This window comes from Colletes latitarsis, chromosome 4 (genome assembly GCF_051014445.1).
Source record: "Colletes latitarsis isolate SP2378_abdomen chromosome 4, iyColLati1, whole genome shotgun sequence".
NCBI lineage: Eukaryota > Metazoa > Arthropoda > Insecta > Hymenoptera > Colletidae > Colletes > Colletes latitarsis.
This window is the reverse complement of record NC_135137.1, coordinates 39,490,815-39,518,590: the sequence shown is the minus strand read 5'-3', so window position 1 is coordinate 39,518,590 and position 27,776 is coordinate 39,490,815. Positions and strand designations below refer to the sequence as shown.

At 43.8% G+C, this 27,776-nt stretch overlaps 4 protein-coding genes across 8 annotated transcripts; 1 reads left to right on the top strand and 3 right to left on the bottom strand.

Annotated features, from left to right (window-relative positions):
- The first annotated feature begins 29 nt into the window (after positions 1-29).
- Tsp5d (Tetraspanin 5D) lies at positions 30-15,020 on the top strand. Of its 2 annotated transcripts, none has more exons than XM_076763572.1 (5): positions 30-195; positions 6,375-6,481; positions 10,520-10,711; positions 10,803-10,985; positions 13,491-15,020. In XM_076763572.1, the coding sequence occupies exons 2-5, from the start codon at positions 6,419-6,421 to the stop codon at positions 13,824-13,826; spliced, it is 774 nt and encodes a 257-aa protein (XP_076619687.1). In that variant the 5' UTR covers positions 30-195; positions 6,375-6,418; the 3' UTR covers positions 13,827-15,020. The 2 variants fall into 2 exon arrangements, with proteins under 2 accessions (XP_076619687.1, XP_076619688.1); XM_076763573.1 differs by lacking the exon at positions 30-195 and adding an exon at positions 5,003-5,779.
- Positions 15,021-15,174: 154 nt separating this feature from the next.
- On the bottom strand, positions 15,175-20,908 carry LOC143340984 (uncharacterized). Of its 2 annotated transcripts, XM_076763462.1 has the most exons (4): positions 20,564-20,908; positions 20,276-20,459; positions 15,367-15,723; positions 15,175-15,261 (listed from the first exon to the last, which is right to left on the bottom strand). In XM_076763462.1, exons 2-4 carry the CDS (start codon positions 20,447-20,449, stop codon positions 15,175-15,177), a joined length of 618 nt encoding a protein of 205 aa, XP_076619577.1. In that variant the 5' UTR covers positions 20,450-20,459; positions 20,564-20,908. The 2 variants fall into 2 exon arrangements, with proteins under 2 accessions (XP_076619577.1, XP_076619578.1); XM_076763463.1 differs by having other exon boundaries at positions 20,276-20,908.
- A 133-nt stretch (positions 20,909-21,041) lies between these two features.
- Positions 21,042-22,234, bottom strand: LOC143341114 (uncharacterized). Of its 2 annotated transcripts, XM_076763737.1 has the most exons (6): positions 22,045-22,234; positions 21,900-21,945; positions 21,735-21,779; positions 21,316-21,578; positions 21,173-21,239; positions 21,042-21,118 (listed from the first exon to the last, which is right to left on the bottom strand). In XM_076763737.1, the coding sequence occupies exons 1-6, from the start codon at positions 22,111-22,113 to the stop codon at positions 21,108-21,110; spliced, it is 501 nt and encodes a 166-aa protein (XP_076619852.1). In that variant the 5' UTR covers positions 22,114-22,234; the 3' UTR covers positions 21,042-21,107. The 2 variants fall into 2 exon arrangements, with proteins under 2 accessions (XP_076619852.1, XP_076619851.1); XM_076763736.1 differs by having other exon boundaries at positions 21,042-21,239; positions 22,045-22,231.
- A 358-nt stretch (positions 22,235-22,592) lies between these two features.
- LOC143341113 (uncharacterized) lies at positions 22,593-26,345 on the bottom strand. Of its 2 annotated transcripts, XM_076763735.1 has the most exons (8): positions 26,215-26,345; positions 26,066-26,124; positions 24,829-25,021; positions 23,559-23,884; positions 23,418-23,477; positions 23,152-23,338; positions 22,834-23,078; positions 22,593-22,766 (listed from the first exon to the last, which is right to left on the bottom strand). In XM_076763735.1, exons 2-8 carry the CDS (start codon positions 26,108-26,110, stop codon positions 22,710-22,712), a joined length of 1,113 nt encoding a protein of 370 aa, XP_076619850.1. In that variant the 5' UTR covers positions 26,111-26,124; positions 26,215-26,345; the 3' UTR covers positions 22,593-22,709. The 2 variants fall into 2 exon arrangements, with proteins under 2 accessions (XP_076619850.1, XP_076619849.1); XM_076763734.1 differs by lacking the exon at positions 26,215-26,345 and having other exon boundaries at positions 26,066-26,208.
- Between the last annotated feature and the right edge of the window lie 1,431 nt (positions 26,346-27,776).

Sequence of the window (27,776 nt, the reverse complement as noted above, 5' to 3'; positions counted from 1 at the left end):
ACTGATGGAGAACGGATGTACGAGAGTTCTGCACGTTCCAGCCGTGCAGTCGATCCGGGAACTCGAAACCTGTCGCGAACGCGGGACGACCTTTGACTCCGCTTCCCATGTACCTTCGTGATCCGTTCAGTGTCCAAGAGCTTCTGACAGCTCCTGTCGATCGTACACCGGCCCATTCTCATCTTCATTCCACCTGTAAGTGGTATCAGCACGTTTCGAACGGCATTTACCGGTTCTCGCTTACTTCCGCCTACTTTGAATTTCTCGCGCATTTCTACCGACGCTTTGCTTCTTTTCTCTGCGTAATTTTCAAACGACGATGAACTTTCTGCTTGCGCTAGAGTAAATAAAATAAGAAGATAACTTTGTCGTATTCGAAATAAATTTATAAACGTTATCGACGATCGCGTTGCCTCGTTTAGGAGCGTCAGCGTTGTTTCGCGCGTCCGCTGGCTGTCTCGTTTTTCAGAATTCCGCGTGGCAGGCATAAATTAAAGATGACTGATGAATAACCAGCTGCACGACGATCGCGGCGACAGTATGACCACGGTCGCGATCGTTTATTTTAATTCGATCGCGTTATGTTTTGCGCAGAAATAACCGATGCCACTACACGGAGGCGTATTTGCATTCGCGGTCTTCGCATGCAAACGGCACGGATAAAATTACGTAATTACATCAGGAAAATTCCTACGCGGATAAACACACTATTGTTCGAAGTTACGCGATCCGCGTTTTCCGTAGGAAACGGTGAAACCTACTATAATTTCGTCGCCATCGTTCGTTAAGCATCCGCTTCGACGAATCGATTGCACGTATAATTCACGATACGTTTTGCGTTTCAGCTTTCTCCTCCTCGCGTTTCCGTCAATTTTAACTATTCGTAAGATCCTTCGTCGCGCTGCTAATTTCGCTAATTTCGGATTTCGTAATCCGACGGGGTTTGAGACACCAAAACGAGTCGTCGTGAATTCCTTTGCTTCGTTCCGTGCAGAAAATTGTCTGCGTCAAGGCTCCGTGGCAATTTTGTCGCGTGCACCGCGGGAGACCTCGTTAACCTCGACGGAACGCTTTTAAACCGACCGCGGGAAGAATTAATTCGTTGCCAGCGAACCGTCGTAGTCTGATGGTCGAGACCGTTACGTCAGCACGCGCAGCTTCCGCATAGTAATTTATTTTTCCTTTACATTTTTGCCGAGAAGAAGATCCTTTTTCTCGAAAAAGAATGGCCGTACGCGTCGCGAAGGGCCAGGACGTTCAATCGGGTCACACAGTTTCGTACGTGGTACCGGTTACATAAGGCAATCGAGACCTCGCATTACATAATAATGATTATGAACGAATCTCATAATCAAGCTAATACGAATTGTTCAATGACACTGGTCCCCATATTGCTCCCGCGATAATATGAGAAACAATCTAACCGGCCAGCTGACGATTATGGCCGGGCTCTTCTGCAAGCGTAACGTTGCGATTCTTTGCGATCGCTTGGAAAACATTTTATGAAAATGTTACATTTAATAGTATCGAACGTCAATATGATATTTTGTGATTTTCATTTTCTTTTTGATAGGTGTGTTGGATATAGAAGTAGAGAAAAATTAAGTATTATAGAAAATGTAAATGACACCGGAAATTAATAAAGTTTGGGACGTGCACGTGGATGCTCGTATTAGCATCGCGGTCGAAAGCCAGCGTTTTAATGATCGTCGATTGAAACTAGTTTCTAGATCAAGGACCCCCCAGTTCTCCCCACGCGTTGGGATTAGCACGTTAATTAAATGTCGCGGCGAGCCGCTTCGATAATTCGCGGACGCGATCGCGACATCGAGGAAATCGATCGTGCGAACCGGCTGAACGTCGATTTCTCTTCCCATGTTCCTCTTCGCGGAACAATCGTCGTATTCCACTGGTACCCTAACCCCTGGTCCTGTCCTCCGCTTTCTTTCGTGTTCGTGGGAAGCTTCTTTCTCCTTCGTCTAACCGAGATCGAAACTTTCCACCTGTTGGCCAACGGGCGCGAGAAACGATCGCAACGATCGATCATTCGTCGATCAGTGCCTATAAGCAAACTCCGACTTATTACTTATACATTTAAAATAGATACAAAGTGAACGCAGTTGTCACGGAACCAAATACCGTAGATGTATCTAACCCAGTTGTCACACACAAATACTACGGAAGTAGAATATCTACGCACGACAATAAAAATCACATTTACCACGCAAAACGAACACGCTATACACACCACACGAGACGTGCTATGCACACCACGAAAAAGAGAGATTTACTATTTACACGACAATAGTGCTATTGCCCCGAATGACTCATACTCCCCCGAATGAGTACTTTTTAAAGAAGATTCTTTGTAGAGATTCCTGTGAATTATCGAGGTGTCAATTATTGTTACTACAGTGTTAAGAGTCCTGTTTGTCGATTTCATTATTTCGAAGGCGCTCGTAATCGTGTGTAAACAATAGTAAGATAACTTTTTCCTTCAACGATTACGAAAAGCTCGAAAATGGAGTCCCAAAAACGTTCTATCGCTATATTTGGGGCAATCGAACGATGGCAGATCGGACACCTGGTCTTTTAATAAAAAGAAAGGTTTCCATCGCGTGTTCCTGTAATCCGGGGCTGGAGAAACCAATCACGTATGCGTCGCGAGGGATTAAGAGACACGAGACGCGGACGGCGCCTCTGACCCTTTGTTCGATCCTCGGTTCGGCCACGTGGGAGGATCAGGCGCACGAGGTCGCATATCGTCTCGCGATTAACGAGCACATTGTAATAAATTGGGAATTATGACGCTGGTACCCTCTCGTCTCCCGTAATCGACCGCGGTTTCTTCCAACGATCCCCTTGCAACGACCCTGGACGACGCCATTGTCGTTTATTAAGAAATTGCATCGAACGAAGGATTCCCCAGCCACACATCGTGACGTTCGATCAGATGTTTCCAAACGTAAAATCTATTTTTTAAAGGTTCACGCGTAGAATGTCACTCGAAGTACCGTGGATCGGTCGACGCGCGAATTTCAAATGCAACGAGCGTTTCTTTAATCGAGATCGCGCAAATTACACGCTAAGATGGAACACAGTTGTGTGCACACGTCGGTCCTTTCCTCGATTACGTCACGTGGGAAGTTGAGCGCGTAGGACGTGCTAATGCGCGGCCGTCGATGGCACGTATCATAAAGCGAGAAGGGCCACGCACGGCCAGAGAAAGAGGGAGAAAGAGAAAAAGAATCGTGCCGCGTTAACTCTTACGTTTAAGCACCGTCCACACCGTGTCCGTCGAGGCGACGAGCGGGGAGATCATAGATGATCGCAAATTGTCCGCAATTGGCAGGAAGTCGCGGCAAGAGGGACCGTTCCTACGCCCCCCTGTACTCTCTTCGTCGTTCATTAGCCGCCGCGTTTGCGGTTCCATTTCGCTCGCACGAATTGATTTCAAGTACGATTAATCCCTGCTACGCGAATCCCTGACGGATCTGGCCCGAACCCGTCGACCTCGCCCCGTTCAAAATTAACCAGATTCTCCATCGTGCTGTTTTTCTAATCAACTTTGTACTTCGACGCTAGATTCACGATTTAAAATTGCAAAACTCGTGGATATTTGATTCGATCAATGTAACCGTACGCGTATATTTATAGTCTAATTAAAAGAAAAACCGTATTTCGACGATTCGATAACGTCTGCGAGTCTAGTGTTAAAAACGGTGGAACATGTGAAACCGTGTCACCCAACGATTGCAAGCACTCTAAAGAGAAAATTTGAAATGCTCCTGAAGCGTAACCTTAATGTGGAAATAAACAGAAAGCGTAGAAAATGCGCGGAGACCCGGAGCGAACACGGTTAAATTTTCCTCGGCACTCGGCGGGTTTAAATATCGTGAAATCGAAAGGGTTAACGTTGATAAGCGGAAGACCCCTCCACATCTCGACAAGGTTCATTTACTTATCGTTCCGTAACGATTTCTCCGTCGTGACAGCGTATATTCCTTCCTAAAAGAACGATTTCTGGGCGTTCTGGAACACTGGGTCACGTTTGTTTAACCTAGCTCCGTTTGCAACGAACATAGATCGCGATACCGTGTTGCGTTACGCGTGAAATCGTGTTCGGTCGCGCGATAAGGCGAATCAATATTGTTCAATCCCGATAACAAAGTACAGACCGAGGTACGAAGAATAACGTACCGAAACGACGTTCTGCTCTCCATCATCGGCGAGGGACGCGTCCAAAGTCGCCATTAACTCGCGAAGATTCGTGTTTACGGCGACAAGAAAAGCCAAATTGCCGATCATAAATTCACACGCAACGGTGCCATCGCATAAATCACAAGCTTTTTGTCCGATTCTTTTCGTGCTTTCGCGATTCATTGGCCGTTCGAAAGCCATCGTTACGCTCGATTACGCGAGATAAGCCGTGTCTCGTTCCCCGGTTTCTTGCTCGCCGATGTCGCCTCACCTGTGCAAAGAAATTCCCTTTCGTGTCTCAATCGGGCACGTTCCAGCGAGAAACTCGCGTCGCGAAACGATCTACGGATCGACCGCTGGAACCAGAATCGTTTCGCGTCGCGCGCAATCGGTTGGTGCTTTGCTTCTTTTCACGAGATTAGAGAGCACGATAATCGGCGTTGTTCCCGTCTTTATTCGAACGCACCGAGCGTCGAGAGAAATGTTAATAATCCAGTGAAATCGGTCGTTTTAATTACGCGCTATCTAGGCGCATCTAGACGCGTCTGCGACCGCCAGAAAGAGAGAGGAAACTGTGTTCTCGTCAACCAGTTATTTTTTAGGCTTGATTTTCGATAATTCGTACCTTTATTCCACGCTGTATTTAATTATTATCATTTTATTAAGTGGAATCTTAATGTTACGTCTGAGTGCCGGTCACCGGTGACCATCGTGTCAGTGGATGGGATGAGGAAAACAGTTCGCGACAAGTCGAGAGTAAAATTACACCGGTGGATCTTTTATTCAGCGGGTCGACGCGCGCCGTCCGATCCATTATTTACACTTACGCGAACCGGGATGTTTAATGCATGAAAAAGAACTTGTCGAACACTGGCGGCGTGTTTCCCCGAGATTGTTGTTTCCGATATCGTCGTGACCGTGTTCCGTGGAATACCGTGGGCCTTTACAAGTCCATCGCGATTCGTTGCATCCAGTCGGGACTGCGCAGCATCGATGCTTTCGCGGATTTCACGATTCCGAAACGTACGATCGGGTCCAAAGGTCGAATGCTAAATCCTCGACGGATCGAGGCGTTACAGAGTTTTATAAATCGCAACGGTATTCGGTATTTGCTAATCTTTTTAGTTCCTTAGCGAAGAGTCGACGCGTTAAATAGGAAACGTGGAAATATGTCGATCGTGGTATCGGTAGATTCAGTACCGAAAGGAAAACACAGTGGCAGATTTCCGACGGCCTTGACGGCTCGCACGTTTCGCAGCGGGCGTCCGTAGGAAAGTGACGTCTTCCACGCGAGCAGATCTATCCGTAGGTGTTGCCTCTACCTCCGAGCGATCGTGATCGGGATCGCGTATAGGTGAGAGGCCTCTCCGCCGACAGGGTGTCCCGTTAGGGGACCTAGAAGGCCCAGAAGGGGCCACACAGCCAATCGTATCAACCTGGTTCCGAACATACCGGAACGGATCCTCGACCGACGAGGATCGCTCGATCGGTCAACCGGTGCGATTCGCGTTGAATCTTCGCGTTCGTTCAGTTGGTCGTGCGACAAGAAAATGGGAGCCTCCCTATCGAGACGTTGATCGTAAGTTTATATTCGGTGGTAAAATCGCGAATCCAAAAATAATCGCAGGGGAATACGAATTTGTGTTTTACGCGCACGATGATTGCGTTCCGTGCGGAATATACGATCGTCGCGTGTGCCTGTGAATCCGACTATATACGCAGACCGCTGTATCTTCATCTTCCGTCTGCCTCTCCTTCTTCCCTTCTTTTTGCTCGACTTAGTTTCGTTGGTGGCCAAGGCGTTTCCTGGCAAATCGGAGCGACGCGGCGCAGTTCGCGTACGCCGTCTCGACGCGATTTCCTTCGATCGCGTCGTGGGCGTTCCGTCGCGATCGAATTTACGGGTTCGATCCAACGATCACGCGGCGAAAGTTCACGCGTGTCGATTAACGATCGTCGAGCACGCCCGTCGACAGCCAAATTCGTGCACGTGTCAATTAAGATCCTTCGTAGAAAGCGACATTAGACATTAGCCGACGCGTGCACGCGAGCACTTTCGCGATATTTTCACGATTTTGCATATGCAGATCGGAGCGATTGCGGGCGACGGTAAAAGTTTCTTAGAGGTCTGTTTACGCTAAAGAATCATAGCATTTCGTTTACCGTGGTTCTAGGAAGTCAGCCCCTTTGCCACAAGGACCTCGCAAAGGATCCAGCCATGAGCCGCACAGGATACACGTGCATCAGGCACGTCTTCTGCTCCCTCAACGTTCTTATCTGGGTGAGTAACCAATCAAGCACAGGACTAAATGCTTATTCAAATAAAAATAGAATATGTAACGAGTTATCTCGTAATTATTGCCCGTGTAAAATTATTTACTCGGACAAGACAGCCAATATCAACGTGTTACGCCTTGGAATACGAAATGTGCAACAGGAAGCGATAAAATAATTTTTGCATCCAAATTGTGTGTCTTATCTTGGTGCTTCCACTGCTTGTGGAAGTATGTCGCGGATTATCGAGCGTCCAGCAATACGAAGTCGAACATATCTATCTATGCATTTCGTTGAAATTGATGCTTAACGTTCCGCGTAGCGCCCTCGTTAATTACTAATTAATTTCCATCGCGGCCACCTTTTCTTCGTTGGCTTTGCTAAAACCTGCGCAAACGAGTTGCGCCAGGCACGTGTTGCCGTTAACTCCATCGCCGGTTGTAAAAGCCTTTTTCTAACAAGTTAAAAATAAATATTCTTCGCGATTTCGCTGGCGTGGCTCGCGAATCGAGGCCCTTTTGGTCACGCTCTCGAAAACAGCTGATTAACACGGAGATAAAACAGACCATCGTGTAGGGTGCATAGCATTTACGGGACTAGGGTACGAAACAAAAGAAATTAAAGTTACCATATTTATTCATGTTACCACGAAACGAATACAGATCTACCTTTGGGTTTGCTTTTTAAAATTCGCTCGGGAAACGATGTTGTCCGGCACTGGTGGACTCCTTGACCGGCTGCAGAACGTCGAAACAATCGACGAGTTAATTTTCATCGTTGCAGTCGGTGTTGCACCGCGTGCAGATGAACAGGAGAAGCGCACGAACAGTAGGAACAGCCCACGCGCGCTATTAAATCGACGCGCATTGTCATTCTCGGTGCATTCCAGCCTGCTCCGTCTCTCCTCTCGAATTTATTGTTCCACTTGAAATCGTCCGCCGCGTGGTAGTCTTAAATAGGACATTGAACCGTGCTCTATGAGCTATGAACTTACGGTACCACCGAAGACGTCCGTCCGACGAGCGTTTTCCTCTTAGCGTTTTCGACAGGTACACTTTGTCGCTGTTTCCTTTCCTTTCGCGTCTATCGTCGTCTACCGTCATTTACAACTCGTTTGGAATAATCTTCTTTATTTATATTCAGCCTGGAATCGGACAGGCGTCAAAATGATGGATGCTTTCACGCCTTTCGTTTCCTCTTTGACTCCGGCCTTCTACTCGAATGACTTAGAGATTTATTCGTGTTCAGAGAGAAAATGTAAAATTAGAATCTGATTGCAACGTTTAATTAGCGTATGAGTAATGATGGAATTAAAGTCATGCATTTTATAATAGAAACGAATGGAAATAGAGCTTGCTGCTGAATTTAACAACTTGACAGACCTCACTTGAGCCTCAATCAACAAATTAGTATTCTTGATTTTCGTCTTATTTTGGCCTCTAGAATCTCTCATTAAAATTTTTTCCAGGGGTGGCCGAACACCCTGTACATACGGTGGACAAATTAAGTCTTCGAGAGTCATTTATCTTTCGACGAGATAACGATCGGAAGCACAAGGCATCGACGATAAAGAAGTAGTTATTATCGTGTATAATGTCAGATTCTAGAGATTTGAATTGTAGAGCGAGATAAGAAGATGATGAAATTTCGTAATTGAGATAAAAATACACTATTAAGCACGAAGATTTAAGATCTTAAATATTATTTGGTTAGAAGAACATTCAACAGTCCCAAAAAATATTATTCAATTTGTTATTGCTATTATTCGACACGAAATTAATTCTAACGATGCGTATGGAAATTTTTTCGTGGCACGTATGCTCTCTATTATATCTCGTCTCGTGCGCGTCATACTTCGCTGAGCCCTCCATACACGTTAATAGAATATCTCCATAATTTGTCTACTATTTTTATGGAAATTCACAGAATGTAACTGTAAAGCTTACGTGTCTATTTTCCCCGCATAGCCGCCTACAAGAAACTAGTACATAGCATAACTGATCCGTGCATTCAAATATACAGAGTGTTTCAGAAAGACGATGTCAAAATTTAGGAGACGAGCAAAAACGTTTTAACAAACATGGGTCGATTATCGGTGTTCGGGAGGGTTAATAAAATTTTAACGATCGATCGAAGTGGAGGAAGACTGGTAGAATTTTCTAAAGACCTCGTTACGCGTATCGCGCCCTTAATTGCACGCTCGACCAGTCCCGACCGCCATTGGACACGCTGAAATTGCATCTGCAATTCTGTGTAGGCTTGCTGATCGTCCGAAAAAGCGACGCGCCCCTCGTCTGTTTTATTCTCAGGAGATCCTTAACGGTACTCGTTTCTCGATCGACGTAAATCGAGTATCGTTTAATCGTTTAATCAACCGTTCATTGATTCCTCGTGGCCAACTGTGTCGAGCGATGTTGCTGATAAAACCGGTGCCGGTGCACGCGCGCCGATATTAGGTCGTTCGAGCGCGGCGATTCTAGGCGATTCTGGCCCGACGCTTAAATTACTTCATTCGAACTCGTCTAACCGGATTGGATAACGCGGTCGTTACTGCACAGATGCTAATTTACGGGAGTTCGACGGGTTCGCCGGTGCAGGGTCAATAGTCTGTCGGCGGCCTCTCCGTGCCTCGTTGTAGATTACACGTTGTCTTATCCCCGTGACTTGCTTGTCCCGACCTGGCTTGAAAACCTTCCCGCTCGCAACTAACTTGACAAATTGACCGTAACCTGTCACCTGTACACCGGGTGCCCCCACAAACGTAGACCTTGCTGCTTTTCTTCGGCGTTTCTTCGCGTGAAACATTCGACCACAAAGTAGAAACAGAGGTTACATTAAACTCTAATATTATCAAAGAACATAGACACGAATTTATATAAAAAAGAGTCCGTGCATATTGGACCGTAGATCTGAAAAGTATCTGACCGTCGATGGGTTGAGAATCTACGGTCGGCCGATATCGGAGCGACAGCGATTAGAAATGTGGAACGATAAAGGACGCGATACCGTTACGCCTCCCGTCGTTAAGATCGCCGTGTACATTGACAGGATTCGGACCACACAGATCGAAATTAGGTTGAACCGAGTCGGACAAAGGAATGGTAGAAATCGTAAGCTTCTTTCTCGGTCGAGCGACTCGGTCTCGCTGATGGCAAATTGCTAAACCGCAACAATCTCCAAGAAAGGTCAATATCCCTTCTAATCTCTGTCACTGATACTCCGGGGAGTACGCTTCTCCTATGAATTCTGTTTAAAACCGAGAATGACGGTTGGAAACCGTAACCGCGACCGCGAGAAAAGAATCGAGATACTCGTAAATCGATCCTGCGTCGTTTTCACATCCACGGCTCTCGAGATTCGCGTGATCCGCGGGTGAAAAGCGACGTCGAATACGTCTCGCGTTGGATCCCATCGACGTTTCAGTACGAAACGTCGTGCTTTCTCGTTCCACGACCCACTTTTCCAGCCGCGATTATGCGGACGCTAAATAATCGAGATTCTCACCGTGCGTGGAAATTCATTGGCGTCGGCCGACGCGTTCAGCAATTCGAAACGCCGCGTCGATCGTCGTTCGTTTGCATAATTCATGGCGAGCGGGCTCGAAATCCGGCGTAAAGTCGTCCGGCGTCGATCGTCGTCGATTCCGAAAGCGGTGAAAATAAATGGAAACACGTTCCGGTGTCCCCTAGATCGCGATTTTGCGCAACCGTCGACACCGTTGGGGACGCGCGGAAGCGCTTGCACGCGCGTTGACACAGGTACGACATAACTGTGCACTGAATCGTCAAGGAGAACCTGTTCAGCTATTATAGCGCTTCTAAAACTGTCGCCGAAACGTAATTTGTCTCAGACGTAAGACGTAAGAATCCACGAAAAGTAATACTGGAAGTTTGGCTTAAAAAACAGAGTAACTTGTTTCCATTTCGAGATGTCGTAGTCCCCGTGACCCAACGACCCGCGTATTTACGCGACATTCTCTTTTTCCCGCTTCACAGTCGAGAGCATTTAGGCCATGGCGTTCTGACCAGTGTAATTTTCTTTACAGTTATGCGGTTGCGGAATTTTGGGTGCAGGCCTCTGGCTGCGATTGGCTTACTCCGGATACACGACCCTGGTGCCGCGTTTGAGTTTCGCGTCAGCTGACTCGCTTCTGCTGGCTGCCGGTTGCCTGACCTTCGTCATCGCCTTCTTCGGATGCTGCGGTGCCTGGTTTCAGTCCAGATGCATGCTGATCACGGTCGGTGGTGTCCTATTCCTACAGATGTTCACCTTCAAGCGGGCATCGTCTTCGCTGCTAATCATTTTTATCCGACCGTTTCCGTCCGCAGTACTTCGGATTGGTGATACTGATGTTCCTGGTTGAATTCATGTTCGGCACGCTGGCCTTCATCTTCAGGGAGAACCTGGCTAGAAGCTTGAGAACGGAGCTGCTATTCGGCATCGAGAAACATTATAATCTGACCAGGGAACCCGGAATGCTTCCTGCTATATGGGACCACATACACACGGAGGTAAACGACTACGCACGAGCATTCACAAAATTTATTTCCAAACGATATGACCACTACGATAGCCTATAACTTGTGATTTAATATTCGAGGAAGACGATGCTAGAGTTCACAGATACGTCGGAGAGAGCTCCTGTGTTTGCTGGAGCGTGGAGGGAATAATTTATTGCGAACATTTGCAACGAGATCAGGCTATAAATTCGGACGTTTATCGTCAACAACCGATAGGGAGTAAACGAATGCTTGACAGAAGACTGTTCGCGCTTCGTCAACAGGAAAAGAATCTCTCATCGAGATAACGCTCGATCGCATGCGAGTTTTACGACTCGATTACCATGTATTCAGATACGCGGAAAAAGATTTGAAAACCACGAAGACGTCGACATAGATGCTCGCAAAGGAGATTGTCTCTACCTTTTATCGAACTCAGAGATAGTAATCGACTATTTTTCATTTAAAAGAATTCATTTATTACGTCCGTGGAAAAGTTCCACGCGATTCGATGCAAATTTTATTACATTGCCATGAAACGAATACTAGACATCGATGCCTCATCTTCTATAACCGATCTATGACGACTCGTTTGACGTTCTTCCATTTGTTTTCTGTACCTCGAGACCATCGTCGTCAGACTCATTAACCAGAAGAGACGAGTCGTTGTTCGTGTTGCTTTATCTTGTAACCAACCTGCTTAAGATTACGAATTACAAGGACAAAGGCACTGCGAGACAGCGAATTGCAGACGCGTGCTCGGCATTAAATCGAGATGCTTGCGTAATTGAATGAACTAAGCATTTGCTCGTCGTATGCAAGAGTGCATTCAATATGACAGACTGCATTCAGAACACAGTCTAGAAGATAAGCAACCATCTTTGATATTTCGTATCTTTCGACGGAACAAATAAATATTGCGTTCTGCACGACAAAATTTGGTATCAAATTCTGGTTAGTTTCCGATGCAAATAGGAAATATATGTATAGCAAAGATGAAAGAAGAGAATCTTCAGTTTCAATTGTCTTGGAATAGTTACACAACGCGTATTAAAAATAGTTGAACTTTAGACGCGTGCAGTTCCGAAACTGCTAGTGCTTTATTAATTATTGAGCCATTGTTAGAAGCGGCAAGGCCTCCCCTTTAAAATGGTTTTTTGTTTTTGTCGATTGGACTTTCCGTTTTCGAGATATCGTAATTTATGTGAAGGGGTAATTTTTAAATTCCGCTGTCCACGCTCTCGCCGCCTTAGAAACGTCTACGAATGCGTATTAAAAATACTAAAACTTTGGAGGCGTGCAGTTCCGAGACTACTAGTGTTTTCTTAATTATTAAGGCATTGTTAGCGGCGGCAAACCTTCCTCTTTAAAATGGCTTTTGGTTTTTGACGATCGGACTTTCCGTTTTCGAGATATCGTAATTTATGTGAAGGGGTAATTTTTAAATTCCGCTGCCCACGCTCTCGCCGCCGTAGAAACGTGTATGAATGCGTATTAAAAATACTAAAACTTTGGAGGCGTGCAGTTCCGAGACTACTAGTGTTTTCTTAATTATTAAGGCATTGTTAGCGGCGGCAAACCTTCCTCTTTAAAATGGCTTTTGGTTTTTGACGATCGGATTTTCCGTTTCGGAGATATCGTAATTTATGTAAAAGGTAATTTTTCTTAATTCGGCTATCGCTGTCTCCGTCTGACGCGTCGGATCTCCTTGTCGCTCGTGCGTCGTGCCGACCTACCCTATGGACGTGACTCTCGTGACCTAGTTCCGGCGTAGTATTTCCAAGAATTTACTACGCGTTACTATTTACGCGCGCGCGTAGCCATTCATCTCGCGTCAATGAAACGTAGTATATGCTTCGGTCCGTCGTATCTCCGAAACTAGCCACCGCATCGACTTGAAACTAAAATCGCTATATCTCCGGAACTAATTGAGCTATCTACTCGCACAAACGCTCATTTCAAAGGGCATTTCATCCCCTATCCGATGACTATACCTGCTACTATAATTTTTGCTGTCTTCTATGTTTATTTTAACATTTACTTTGACACTATGGATCAAACGAAGTTTTAGCAATTTCTACTGGTCATTTGACCGGTTTAGGTACGAATGAGCACACATGAAGTGTCGGTTTAGTGTAAATAGAAACCTTACTGAAAACCAGGAAGAGATTAAAGTTAACTAACCTTTAAGCTAACTTCGTCCTGGTTCTACAAAATGGAGTTATCATCCAAGATTGCTGGTAGGTGGGGACAGAAATTTTCCAGTAATGAACTTTAGGGCAATTTCCTAATTCGTGCGACGCCTACGAGCGCCTATCAGCGCGTTCGATTTGCATGCAGTCTCTTATCAGTCCAGCTAATGATATTCAACGAATTCAGGTTTCTGGACCAGGCTGCAAGAAATCCTGTGTCAAGATAGAATGTTTAAAAGAATGTTCTTTACTATTTGCATCGCTGTTGCAGCGTCGGGAACTTATTTTACGAGAGGATCTAGTTGATTTTTTGTTATGATTTCAGTTCCATTGCTGCGGCGTGCGGGATTACACCGACTGGTATCAGATCGATGCATGGCCGACGGAGGATCGTGTTCCCGACTCTTGTTGCGTGCAAAGGGAACGATATTGCGGTCGCCTGGACCCGGAGGGACGTAACAAGGAGCTCTGGTACAAGGAAGGCTGCGCTTACGCTATTCAAATGTGGCTGGTGACCAGGCTTCACGTGGTCGGGACGGTGGGTCTCGTGGTCGCGTTCCTTCAGCTGTTCGGACAGGTGGCCAGCATGATATTGTTCTGCACCGTCAGGCACAAGAGATCCTCCCACACGTACAAGAGCTACGACACTACGAACACCTAGAATTTCAGATGGATCTTGGACGAAACGAGCGTCTAAGATCCATGGGAAAACGATCTACTCGCCAACGATCACGATCTTCTTCGTCGCGCCTGAAGAAGATTTCGATCGTTCGGACGCTCCGTCGAGCGGGATCCGAATCCCTCTAAAAAAGTTTCTTCGTTGCCTTCTGATAAGATACTTTGTCACGCCGAGACGTATCCCCCTTTCCATTGCATCGTAAAATTCGAGAAAGTGGGGCATAAATGTTTGACGAGCGATACGTGAACGTCGAGTCACGAGTGTAACGGTCGTTGGTCTCGACGAACGACGTTTTAATGAAAAAAAGCTCGGAATTGCGAACTATAGTGACGAGTCGACGACTGTGCGCGTACTGTCCAGAAACGAAACGGAAGTGACTGCCGTCACGGAGCCCAATTTCGATGTTTGAAGCGGTTTGGACAGATGTATTCGAGAGAATCGTTTCGCATCGTACGATGCGGAACCATTTATGTTATTCTGCATGCGAGTTTGTTTATCCACTGCGTAACGTTATCACACACTGCGTATACCAAAATTGCTTTTTGTACAACCAGGCTTTCAGCGATCGTTCCGCGTGCAACTTGTCCATTGATTTCCCGCTTCTGTTCCGCGCATTAACGCGCCTGGTTGCGCAAACGCAAGCACAAGTATTTCTACTCGTTATCGTTTAAGATCGGACCCCACGCTCCCGCGGGAACTGTGGAACCGCGCTCCTCGAGATTTCGTTTAGCTTTAAATCCCCGGGAAGCGTCGGTCGGACATTTCTTTACTCGTATATTTATTTTATTATACACACCGTCGTGTAGTTGGTAATCTAGCAGCACGAAACGTTTACTAATTGTTTAAGGGACCATGGTTCGACAGGGCAGGGCTTCTTAAATTTACTTTGACCTCCCATGTATTAACTCTCGATTGTAGAAAATCTGTAGACACTGTAAATTTCGTTTTTATTGACTTATTCCTAACTTGGGACTATCGAATTCAGGTATGAATCAGATATTACGAATATCGTATGCAATCTTGAAGAATTTTAAACCCTTGGGAGGTCGCGATAGTTTAAGAAGCTCTGCGATAAAGTATGCGAACGATGAAAGCGAATCGTACGATTGCATTGCGTTGCATCAGAAACGTTGTACGTGTATTGTTTGATTAATAAATAATATATTTATGCGACAACCGCGCGTCTTTAATTTGCTTCCGCGTCTACGTGCAATGACGAATTTAATAGAGGGTGAGGGGTTAAATAGAAAACAAACAATTTATTTAAAAAAACAGGAAACACAAAAACATGGAACAAGCAATTTCTTAAATTAGTGAACTTGCACAGTGGTCACTCGAGCCCGATGAGACGCGCTCCTACGTTATTCAGCGCTTCCGTGATTCCGCGGGACGTCTTTTTGGCAGCGATTCGTGGGAACTTGAAGTATAAATTAAATTTATTGACATTTGGCGTATTTGGATAGCACCGGTACAATCTGACTGTAGAACACAAATGACATAATTTGGAATTGGAGGTGCTTACGTCAACTACAGCGTTGAGAAAGTTGCTGAAACCTTCGAATCCGTTGACGAGGGCTCTGCCAATTCCGATGAACTTGTCCCCGGAGTTTCCATATTTCTCTTGCTCCTTGATGTTGTCCACCAAAGGCGTAGGCCTAAACAAGCTTTCTAATACTCCACTGATGGGCTTGGAAATTGGCCTTTCTAGAAGACTTTGCGCCCCCTCCGTCTCCAATCGAACTGTTTCTCGAGAGTTCGGTCGAGTATTAATCACTGGTGGGCCCTGGATCGCTTCTAACGACTGTTGTCCAGGATTCAGGACCACGGATTTTTCTACGACCACCGTGGCCACATTGTTCTGCGATTCGCTGGCCAGTGCCTGATCGACGAACAAAAATCACACGTCTTTTTTCTCGTTTCGTTCGAGAGCATCCCCCATACGAACTCGTGTACAATTCGAGAGGCTTATGGTATTATAAATTCTGAGTTAAAACATTTATTGAACTTTGACTTGTTGGGACACCAGTGTCTTGTTTGTACCAGACTAGAGGGAAGAATAAATTTAGATCAAGGTGTTCCTCTTATATTAATTATTATATAAAGTTTCGATACTTATAATACCGATAATTTATGTACTTTAATCCCTACTTGAAACGTTGTACGATAATTAATAGACAGAAGGAATGACTTTGTCCTTGTTTACTTTTTCTATTGGTCTAATACAAATGTAATTTCATCGAGTCATCAACTACTTTATGATGCTAACACAAGATACATGGCTTTGAGGGTTGCATACTAAATGTTTCCTTTCCTTTTATTCTGTTATTTAAGTATTAAAATAATGGAACATGCAGGGAGATAGAAAAAACAGTTCCAAGTTAAGGAGAATGTCGTATTACGAGTAAGGGGAATGAGGACAGTGTCCATTAACTTGTACGTAGCTGCAGGCTGTACGATGTTTGACCATAACGTCTGACCCAATACGACATAACACTTCTTTCAAGACTGATTTTTCTTTTCCCGTATATTACACCTGATGTAACAAGATGATCCATCTGTTCTCATAACTTTATGATAACATAGATGAGACTTGGAGATAGTTTTGATTGAAATACATGTTCAACTTTTCTACCATGCCTCTCTTATAACATAAGATACACTCCTTCAAAGTAGCACAAAATGTTAAAAAGATCATGCATCAAATTGTAAGGGGATCCTCGTAAGAAGGCTTTAATCTTCGTATTTAATGGGTCAGTGATCAACAATAACTAACTTATGGTCACTGGTGGTCAACAGTGAGGTTGACATTAAGGTCAGCGGTCCAGTGAAGATCTAGAAATGGTCAAGAGATGGGACCAATCGAAATAGTATTGTTCTCTAGATCAAGCGGTTCTTAACTCTCCACGTTGATACTGCCTCCCCACTCTTCGACTTCCCCACTCGAAGACTACCGCTGGAGAAATTCTTCAGTACCCCTGGAGCATCCAGGGGAATCGGGTCTCGCGGGCCAAAGTCAGGCCATTCGTGCACCGCTGACCACTGGGGGGACCAGGAGTGACCAGGAGTGACCAGGAGTGACCAGGACTGACCAGGAGTGACCAGAACTGACCACTACTGACCAGTGCTGACCAACGCAGATCCGATTACTGACCACTACTGACCACTACTGACCACTACTGACCACTACTGACCACTACTGACCAGTGCTGGACGGTGATGAGTGGTAACTATCCTATGTACTGACAACAAGTAGTAAGTCCCCCCCACTTATTTATATTTTATTATGCTTATTTGTTTGTTTGATGTGAATTCTACTTTATGTTCCTATCTGATTCTATTTGGTTATTATGAATGTTCCTTTTCTCTGTTTCTATTTTCACATTGTTTGTCGAATTTATGTTATTGCTTTGATATGTGTAATATTGCAGGATATAATAATGTATGTTCAATCATATACTGTATTTGTTTCTATACAGTATCAGGTATTTTTATTCCACTGATTAGAATAAGATTTTTGTGGTTACGTTCTTGCTCGAATTCTCGTAATAATATGTGGAGGTACTTTGTTTGATTCTTTCATTTCGTTTGATTGTTTGGTGTTGATTCAATTTGGGGTCTCGATCTAAGTTTCTTTCATTACTATGAAAGTTCGTTTTGATATGTACAACACTGTGTCGATTCAATTTGGGGTCTCGATCCAAGTTTCTTCCATTATTACGAATGTTCGTTTTGATATCTCTAACATTGTGTCGATGCACGTACCATATTTGTTTCGATGACACTGATTAATATAAGATTTTTATTTTTATGTTTCAGCTTAAATTCATCTAATATTTTGCTTAATTTCCTCCCATATCTCACTAATGTAAATATTAGTTTTGATTTCAGTTTAAATTTAGATTAATCGCAAGGACATCGAGGGAGTACGCCACAACCACCGGGGGACTTCTAATTCCAGGTTGATTAGTCTTAAGCTTCGTCGCGAATCTTAAAATTAACGTCGAAGATTTCTTTATTGTACATATTTTCGCGTTTTACCAAGCAATTATTCAATAAGTAGCTTCTCGTTTTCTCGTTCCCTCGTTCCTAGCTTCGGTCACCGCTGTTTCATCGATTGAAACATGTGATCGGCCGTGTATCTGGTCCGAAAGATCTAATCGCCTTCCCTTGGTAAGCTTGATTGAGGGAAAACGGCACTTCGCTGGAAGGTGTGGAGTTTCCGTATTCTGCGGAAACGCATACCTTCCAGCGGAAGTCGACACCGTCTCAGGTACTCTCTCTTTGTCAGACAGCCTAAGTCGGGTCCTTCGGGCTCCCGGCGGGTTGCGTTGGAGAAATGGAGACCTCGATTCGGAGTTGCAGTTCTCTGTTTTCTTGTTGAGATCGAGTTAGCAAAGGCAGTAGGTTCGATCCTCGGATCCGCTGCACGGTACAGCATCGCGTCGCGTCGCGTCGCGTATCCCACGATTTAGCTTCATCCCTCTTTTTAACCACATAATTGCTTGGTATAACTAAATCAAGGAACTTTGTTTCCTTCTATCGTCCGAATTTTAGCTTCAACTTGACTAGGCTTGAGCTTCGACGTTAATTTTAAGTCCCTATTGTATGCGTCTCCCAATGTTGCCAAGTAATTATTTAACAAGTAGCTTCTCTCGACTCGTTCTCTCGTTCCTTGCTTCGGTCACCACTGTTTCGTCGAACGAAACATGTGATCGGCCGTCCAGTTTGTCCGAAAGATCTAGTCGCCTGCCAATGATAGATCGATTTCTAGAAATAGAAATCAATCTACCAAGGGTAGTGTTGATTCGATCCGAAGATCTGCTGCACGGTTCAGCATCGCGTCGCGTCGCGTCTCCCATAATTTAGCTTCATCCCTTTTTAAACAAAATAATTACTTGGCACGACTAATCTAGTTTCTAAGGATGTAAAAGGGAGATCGATGGAACTTGGATTCCATCTATGTCCCTTCGGGTCTCCACTCGCAGCAACCTCCACGTGGTGAGACCTGGTAATCGGTGTTACCCACGATAAAAAAGCTTTTTTATCGTGGGTAACACCGAGCTAATGGCTGCGAATTTAGAGTAGTCTGGTATTCATGAACCTTTAAATATTTTAACGAAAGTAAAGACTCCGCAAATATGTTTGCACGTTTCGATAAACTTATTTTTAGTAACATGATTCCTTTCTTTTCTGATATGACTATAAGTTACGTATTATTGTTTGGTCATTCCTCTATTAAAATGCAGGATATCGGTGTATTTAATTATATTTCTTAAAATTCCAATTTTCGAGGTCTGATCTACGTTATCATGAAATTATGGAAATGATCGGATCATATTATTAGAGTATTTTCGCTTCATTTATATTATAAGCTTGCTCTGAAGTTTTCTGTAGTTTTACATGCTTTATGTAGACGCAAACATATTGAAATGCAACGATATTTAATAGATAATTTATTAATTGAATGAGCAGCTTGTCAGAAAGTTTAAAAAACATCATCTATCGTTACCAATGTATCAGGCTCATCTCGTAACTAAACATCGCTTCCTCCTGGTTATGTATACTAAAGGGTGTTGGTTTCCGCGGGACATACACTGTATTTAGCATGTTAAAGTGATATTTTATAGCGCATTAAGTTCACATTAGCTTCTCTGTTAATCGTGTTTGCGTACCAAACAGAGTTTCGCGAGATTTCGTGTCCACGGAGCTACTTAAGACGAGTTTTATAAATGATTCGACCTCGAGAACTTTTACGCGAGATTTTTCTTCGCGTCGAGCTCGTTCGATATTCATTATTGCCACACGCGATAAGAAAAAAAAAAAAGAGATCAGCCTTGTGCCGGATAATTGCGAAACAACGTCGCAAGGTGAACCGATGCATTCGTCGAACCTCGAATTTGTCCCGAGGGGTTATTCGTTCGGGGAGAAAAGGGATGAAAGACGGACGTTAATCGTGTCATTGCGCCAATTACCTCCGCCCGATCGACTATGATGTTTCTGGCCAGCGTGACGGAATTGACCAATCTTCCTGTGACGATTCTTATCGCGTCCGAGACGCGGCCTAATAACTCCTACAAAAACCGAAATGGAATTTTGACTGGAACCGTCCAGGTCCTGGGGCCAATGTTGCAATTTTGACCTTTCGTAGACAACGCGTGCTTCTGTCGACATCGATTTTGGGTCGATCTCTTCATCTCACGCTCCAGAAAAATCCGTGCAACACGAGCTTTCTTTCATCGTTTGCCAAATGAATTCACTAATCATAGTATTGGAAATTTCAAGTCACGGACCATCGTAGATTCTAATTTCTAGTTTCCACTGGACGAGCAAAATTTTTCTGGAGTGTCAAAACGAGCGTTCGCTTCGTGGCGCACTTTTTAAGGCTACAGAAACTTTCCTCCGCGACACGAGGAATTCGAGAAATCACTCACTCGTCCTTGGTCCAATCTCGACGTCGGAACAGCGTCCGTGGAATTTACATTGCCGGTGTTCAGCGAGAATTTCGTAGGTTGTTCGGCTGGTAGGCCGATCGATGGATCGAATCGAGATACGATAACTATAACGCCTATCCACAGAATACTTCTCGTTCCAAACGTACCCCCCATCTCTGTTATTCTGCGGAGAAAATTTCGCGGTAAATGTTCGAACTCCGTTCACGGAATATTAGGAATAATTATAGTCTTGCCTGCGTTCCCAAGTAAGATGTTTCGAATACTTACACGCGCGCTTGCACTTGCACTTCCGGGACGAGAACTATCGATATGGAAACGGAAATTGAACGACGAAGGTGCTCGTTGAATCGCAGTTCCTCGAAGACTAAAAGATTTCGTCGTGCTCTGTTATAAACTCGACACACGGTCTTACGACATGTTACTTTCTCTTTCGATTTGCTTCACAATGTTAGCAATGCGTCTCCGGTGTGCCCCTCTACGACTGATGCGAGCTTCCGATAAACATTCACTCGCGAAAAAACTTAATATTGTAATAATTATCTTCTTAACAAGCTAAATGGTAACGAGCCAACGCGTCGATGTAATTTTTAACGTCCGAAAGCAGCAGTGTTAAATAATAGAAATTAGTCAAAATATCATTCCTGCCTTGTACGTATATTTAATAATAATTAATGTTTGCATCGATGGCCATTGGGACAGTTTGGAAAGGAAATTAGGACGAGCGTCGAAAGAAATGCAAAAATCGTTTGTCGTCATTCAATTTTATTTGTAACTTTCGGTAAAGTATTGTTGTTTTTTATACATTATTTTTCTAAGATCTACGTTATCTCCGATTCAAGCGAAGTTACTAACCTTCCGCGGAAATGAATCCAAAAGTACCGAATACGCGGAATACGATCGTGCTGATCAGAGTGATTATAAAGTTCACAATATTCAGCGGCATCTGAAACGCAAAGTATAAATACGTCAAGAAACGCGTTCGAAGAATCATTCGACATAGTATGTAAGATAATACTTACGCCAATCGTTTGTGCTATGTAAGGTATTACATTCCCCAGTATGGGTATTTCTGTTAGCATATTAGTTAAAAAATTGTCCGTCAGCAGAGATTCAACGAAATCGGACTGCATGATTGTAGTGTGAAGAGCTTCGAGGGGAATAGATATAGGACCGGTGATGATTCCGGGAATTATAGTATTTATGATTTCGATGATGGTTTGCATAAAACCTGGCACGTAAGTTTGGTAAAGATCCTCGATCGTGTGTTTAATGTCCAACGCAGCTGTTCGTCACAGAAAACAATACAAGTGTAACGCATTAGGATTAGTTTTGAGTTGCCCTAACACGCGACCCCGAAATCAATCGTCCGAATAACGCAAATATCATTTTAAAAATTGATTAATATTTTACGTTTCTCTAAGAGTTAATATACACGTACCGGTCATTTGATCTCCTTGGTCCCCTTCTCCTTGCATCATGCTTCCTGGTCAAAAAATGACACCATTAATTTTTCAACAACGAATAAGAGATGGTCACAATTATTCACGCGTTAAATAACACCAGTTCGTTTGGAGAACGAAATGTTCTTCGTTGTTTGACTTACCCATTGATGCTGATGAGTCATCTTCATCGACATCTGCTGCACTTCTCTGTAATTTTCGTTACGGAAGTTATATATTTTGTTTTGGGTTTTACAGACCGTTGTAGAATAGTGTTTTGTTCCGAAAAAAATTTATTTGGTTGGTTACCGCCGTCCTGTCAGGTCTGGCAAATGCCCCAACTACGAAGATGATCAGAAACAGAGTCGCAAGCTTCATTTTGATCACGTTCAACACCCACGTCGAGAAGAATAGAAGGTATTGGTTAGCTCGACCGTTTAGAACTGTCCGGAACCGCTCTGTTGCTCGCTACTTCTTACCCGGTTTACCAACGGCTTTATAGTTATCGGGCAAAATGTGTTAAAACGGTCGACCATTAATTGCAACCACTTAATGATAGGTCTAATTATCCGAACGTCAGTTTCAACATTCAAAATCCCGACCTTGACTTTCGTTAAGTGCTACGTAGTTGTTTCATACACCTTTGTTTCGCGACAAATTGCAGTATAGATAGACATATTAGTTAATTGCATAATTCGTAAGCTTCGAAGACCACAGGGTAAATTTAAAAATACTTTTTAAGAGAGCACGGTTTTCCTTTTAAACGAAAAGTATTTTAAAACTAAAAATTCGGTGTGCAGGTTTCTAGTCCCGATATTTCTCGAAGTAAACTTTGGGTGAAAAAAATAAAGGAGAGATTAAATTAGAAGGTTTATTTAAAAATTTCTTGTAAAATTATAAACGAAGTAATTTCGATCACCACGGTGTATAATAGCTCCATTACCATAAATTTACGTACAAGATACACGCGTGTGTCAACCGAAATTGTTGTTCAATAACTGGTTGACAGCGTTAAGCGTCGATACTGGTATCTGTAAAACGAAGCAATTCGATAGCGAAAAGTCGAAACAGTCAAGTTCGATGGATAATGTTGCTCACGTTAAAGACGTCGTCGAAGAATCCGTCGCTGCTGGAGCCCTGTGCTACCACAGTCTTTGTTTCCGTCGTGGGCGTGTTTACCATATATCTGTCTGCTTGACGACGCGATATTCTTTGAGCATTTTGCTCGGGTGGATTTTGGGTCTCCGCCGAGGCGTCGTAGATTATTTGCTTCCTGGGTCCCCACAATCTCTTCCTGACGATCCACTTGGGGTACACAACCCTCACTCGTTGGGGACGATTGACTAGAAACATGCATATTATTCCTCTAGAATTTTTATCAGTTTGTATCGAACGAATTTAGAGTTAGAGACTCACCAACTTGCACAATTTCGTTGACGTCGCTGGTCAGGGGGGGTGCAGGAGGAGCAGGTTCGATCGTTTCGATAATCTTGACCTGATCCACCTGTTGAGGCACCAGGGTCTGCGGAACAGGACTCACGGAAATAGTACCGTAGATGCCCGCTTTAGCAATAGGCAGTGGCTGTGGTCCTGCTTCTCGAATCTAATTCGTATTCGTCGGTGGACGCGATCATGTTAATCATTGACCTTCGGATTAGCGTCCAAATTCTATTATTACTTACCTCTTTGTTCGAAGGCTGGTCCTTCTTCGGTGGTTCCGCGTTGCTAGAATCGTCCGGTACCTAAAGAAATTTGACCCTGAGAATTAGCCTGCGAAATTTCGACGTGATTCGATTGCTTAACAGGATGGACATAGTTCCCACCTGCTTTGGATTCCCAGGCTTCTTTGCGATGATTTGAATGTTCGTGCGACCTCCTCCGCTGGCTCCTGTGTTGCTAGGTTCTGGGTTGCTAGGTCCTGGATTGCTAGGTCCTGGGTAGCCAAATCCTGGGCTGGGTGGTACACCGCTTGGACCGTCGTTTCCTGTTCCAGCTGCAACTCCAACCCCTCGAACACCGGTGGTTGCACCCGCAAAAAGTCCACCCCTGGCGCGGTTGGACCTTGCACTTCCGTCTAGCATCCCTCCCAACCCGGCTGCAGCTTGAGGCCTTCCGTTTCCGAGACCAGCTCTTGCGTAGAGACCACCCCCTGTCGGATCAATGATTCTATAGTAGAATTAAACAATCGACGTATTCTCGCTTTTTTCATTCGCTAATGAACTTTAGATTCATGCGGCGTAAAAAGTTGTTTGTTTCAGTCGACAGACACGTTGGTCAGTTATTATGGCATACGGTTTCTATAAATAAATAATATGAGCTGCAGTGCCAGCGGAGCACAATATTTTACATCTTTATTCAACAGTTGCAATTCTATCGTAAGCCTGTCCAAGCATTTGGCTGATTTATAGACTCCTTATCCTTGTTCGTCTCTTTGTTTTAGAGAAATTTATTGCACAAGTCAATTTCTGGTTTTTTTTTGCATATTTATATTCTTCAGAATGACATCACACACTCATCCCGATCATCGGAGCCGAAAATGATCGAGAAATCTCTTACGTAACCCGTTGCCTTAGGATAGAATGTGTTTTTACGTTATATGTTTCATTACAGAGGAAGCGGAATTTTATATATAAAATATTTTACGACGAACTTATTCCCATAAAAACGTAAATATGTAGAATAACATTGAATCGTTACATTCCTATAATTTATAGGAACACGGTAAAAAATTCCATCGATAGCTGATTGCTTCGAATGTTCGTAAGATGTGCAAAACTAATCACGTGTCCATTTTTTTTCTATACTTTTTTCTCTGCTCAGTTATTCAATATATTCGCCGCTAGATTATGCTTACATTTAGTATATATTGAAGACGATTTACCGGTTCCGTCGTTTTATAATTAAGCAACTGTCCTTTTTATCAACAACCGCAGCAAATGTAGCTTCAAGGAAAACGAGTTTAAAGTTTGGCGTACACGGTGTTCCAGATTTTAACGACCAAACGTATTTTTTGGATAAATTAACCAATAAGTAAAGAAATCGGGTCGAAAAAAATCGTGTATAAAGAAAAATAGTGTAGAAAATTTGACTAGCCAGCATTTCCATTGTCGCCACCGAGTATTCCACCCAGGCCAGCCCCCGCCTGAGCACCCCAAGGTGTTCCAGCGCTCGCATGAAGTCCACCCCCAGTTTTAGAACCAGTCAAAAGACCACCTAGCCCTGCCTCGGCATGATAGCCCCCTAAATTGAACCTGATTCCGCCATTGGTGAATTGAATCAATGGAAGCTGTGAAAAAAATTGAAGAGACATGCATTAAACTTGTCATTTTAAATATTTTTTGTCATCAGGGATCAGGGATCATCTTTACGTAAAATCTTATATAGTATATCGTTGATACAACAAAATGCACTTAAAAATATAACTCGCGGTGAGCAATTCGAGCATTTAGTGAAAGTTCAGCTTCTCCTGTAATTAACGAAATTGCGTTTATTATAGTCGACGTTAGCTTGACTGATAGCAAAACGCGTGATTACAATACAATCGTGACGCGTTCATAAGTAAAAATACTCGTTCGAACGATAACGAAATTGGATGCTAGTTTATATTCTCCCGTACGATCCGTATCGATGAAATTTTAATCAATGTGTATGCCGAGTATATAACTATCTCGACGAGCCGCCAGGTGCTTCCGCAATCCTTTCTCCGATCTTAGTTGCGTTCGCGGGTTACCTAATGGTCTTCCTCCATCGCTACTTTTCCTTTCGTGTTTTTATTCGACGGTTCGATCTGTCCTATTACGATATATTTTTCGTTCGCTCGTTGTCGCGGCGACGGAGACATTCGACACGTATCGTTCGATTGTTACTCACCATTTTCACCGAAATTAGAAAGTCCGTAGCCGGACGTCGAAGGAAATTCACGATGCGTTCTACAACGAAAGTGTCTGCGGCGTTCGAAAACGGTAACAGCAGTTTCAGATGTACATCGAATCGATTTTGATCGTCGCTCGAGTCAGGGAATGCTAATTTCCGTGTATATATTCCACCCAAAAGTTCCAATTATAGCCATTGCGCGAATCGACCGTTGGACCGGCGTCGTATAATTAAAATTCCCGCGAAACGACGGGCGAATTCGATTCTCAAATTTTGTTTTTCTTTCGTTCGTTATGCAAAGCTCGATTTGCGAAATAAAGAAACTCGTACACGCAACAACAATTATGTATCGCGCAGGGTGAAAGGACGGGAGTCGGCGTTCGAGGCTGTCTCGCGATTTTTTATAAAATAATTGGGATAGATTGTAATAATTGTGATAGATTTTTTGTAAACTCACCGCAGCGGATGCGTCCTTGTTGTCGTTTTCGTTGCTTTGGGGCATCCCGTTGACAATAACTGCCAAACAAAGAACAAACACGCTAACTACCTTGTCGCACAGCATCTTTCTTTCAACTGACGCGCGCTTCGAGCCGCCCCACGACTTACCACCGATTTCTAAAAAGACCTCGAAGCCATCTCGGGCTCACCTCTTTGGAAGGGATAAGGTCTGACGCGGTCCAAGAAGAAACAAGTTGTTGAGCCAGTCGGTAACGCTTGGCGACTGCGAATTCGCAGACGGATTGCACGACAATTGCGTACTGGATGCATCGTGATTGTGGGGGTCAAGGTCGATGTGCATTGACGACACGATTGCGAATAATAGTTATACAGTTTCGTCGTTCGGTTGCGACAGCCACATCGGTCAGTGATTGACACGAGCTAGTAGCTTTCACAGTGAACTCTAGATTACAGGGAGATGCTCCAAAGTATATACAAAGAAAATTTATTCTTTGCATTTACTAAAACTGCGTATTAGTTACATAAATATCGTTGCAAAATTCCTGATTAAAATCGTGCTTTTCCGTGCGGTCTAACAATAAGTGTCGCTTCTGTTCTGCTTCTTATGTACTATAGTAGAATCTCTAATTTTTAAATTAATAACTCTTTGGAAACAATTACTAAAACATCGTTTTAATAGGAGACGGAATATTCCATAGAAACTCTGGATAATAGAATTTCCTGATTGTTTTGATAACAGAGGAGTAGTGGAAGTTCTACTGTACATTTAAGTTTATTAAATAGGATGATGACTGTGCAAGATCCAGATCGCGGAACGATGAGTGAAAAACAGCCATTTCGAGAATCGTGAAATGTAGAATTCTCTTACGGTTTGACAATCTTGTTTACGTAAAGTCAAGGGATAAAAAGTGCTGCCGTTAACATTCTTTTTTATAGGTCGACGGATAATTCACGACCTGTTTAATGGGTAAAGGAAACGCGTTCTAAGATCAAAGTTCAATTAAACGGAAACGCGTTTCATGCTTCGCGATTCCTGTCGGTATAAGATTTGTGATTCATTTTTAAATAAGCCAATAACAAGAACCATTGTTCCAAACGATACATAGATATTATTTAATCCTCTGATTGCCTGGCAGCTGCTAAAAGTACCGCTAATTTCGGAGTTTTATACGCGTGGAATGGCGATTTATTCAAGATGTCGAGTCCGCGCATATCATCAACGCCCAGGTTCATCGAACTCGTTAGAATTTCAACGGATCGACGGTAGAATCGACAATGACTCTGAACGTTTCGTACGCTTCTCGTTGGCCCACGGAAACGAAGATAAAATCTACGATAGGCTTGCGTTCTTTGTTACATCTTTTTATAAACCTTGGTCGTCGAGGAAACTGCTAACGTGAATCACTCAGCCTTGCGCACGCTGTGTTTCTCGTGCGTAAGGTAAGACATTATGACAACTGCGGAATAATTTAATACCACGCGACCAAGTAATTACCATTCGACGTGGAATTATGCGAATCTGTGTCGTTCGAGTTGCGTGGAAGAAAGAATGGAACTCGTTGCGCGTTCGGAGAGACTCTCGAATGAAAAGATTTAACCTTGTTTTAAGTTTGATCTGAATTCCCACCGCGGAGATTGTTTAAACGTTTGAAGTCGCGTTTCAGTCACTAGGTGGCGGATCTTTCTTGCTTTTAAGTTTCATCTAAGCG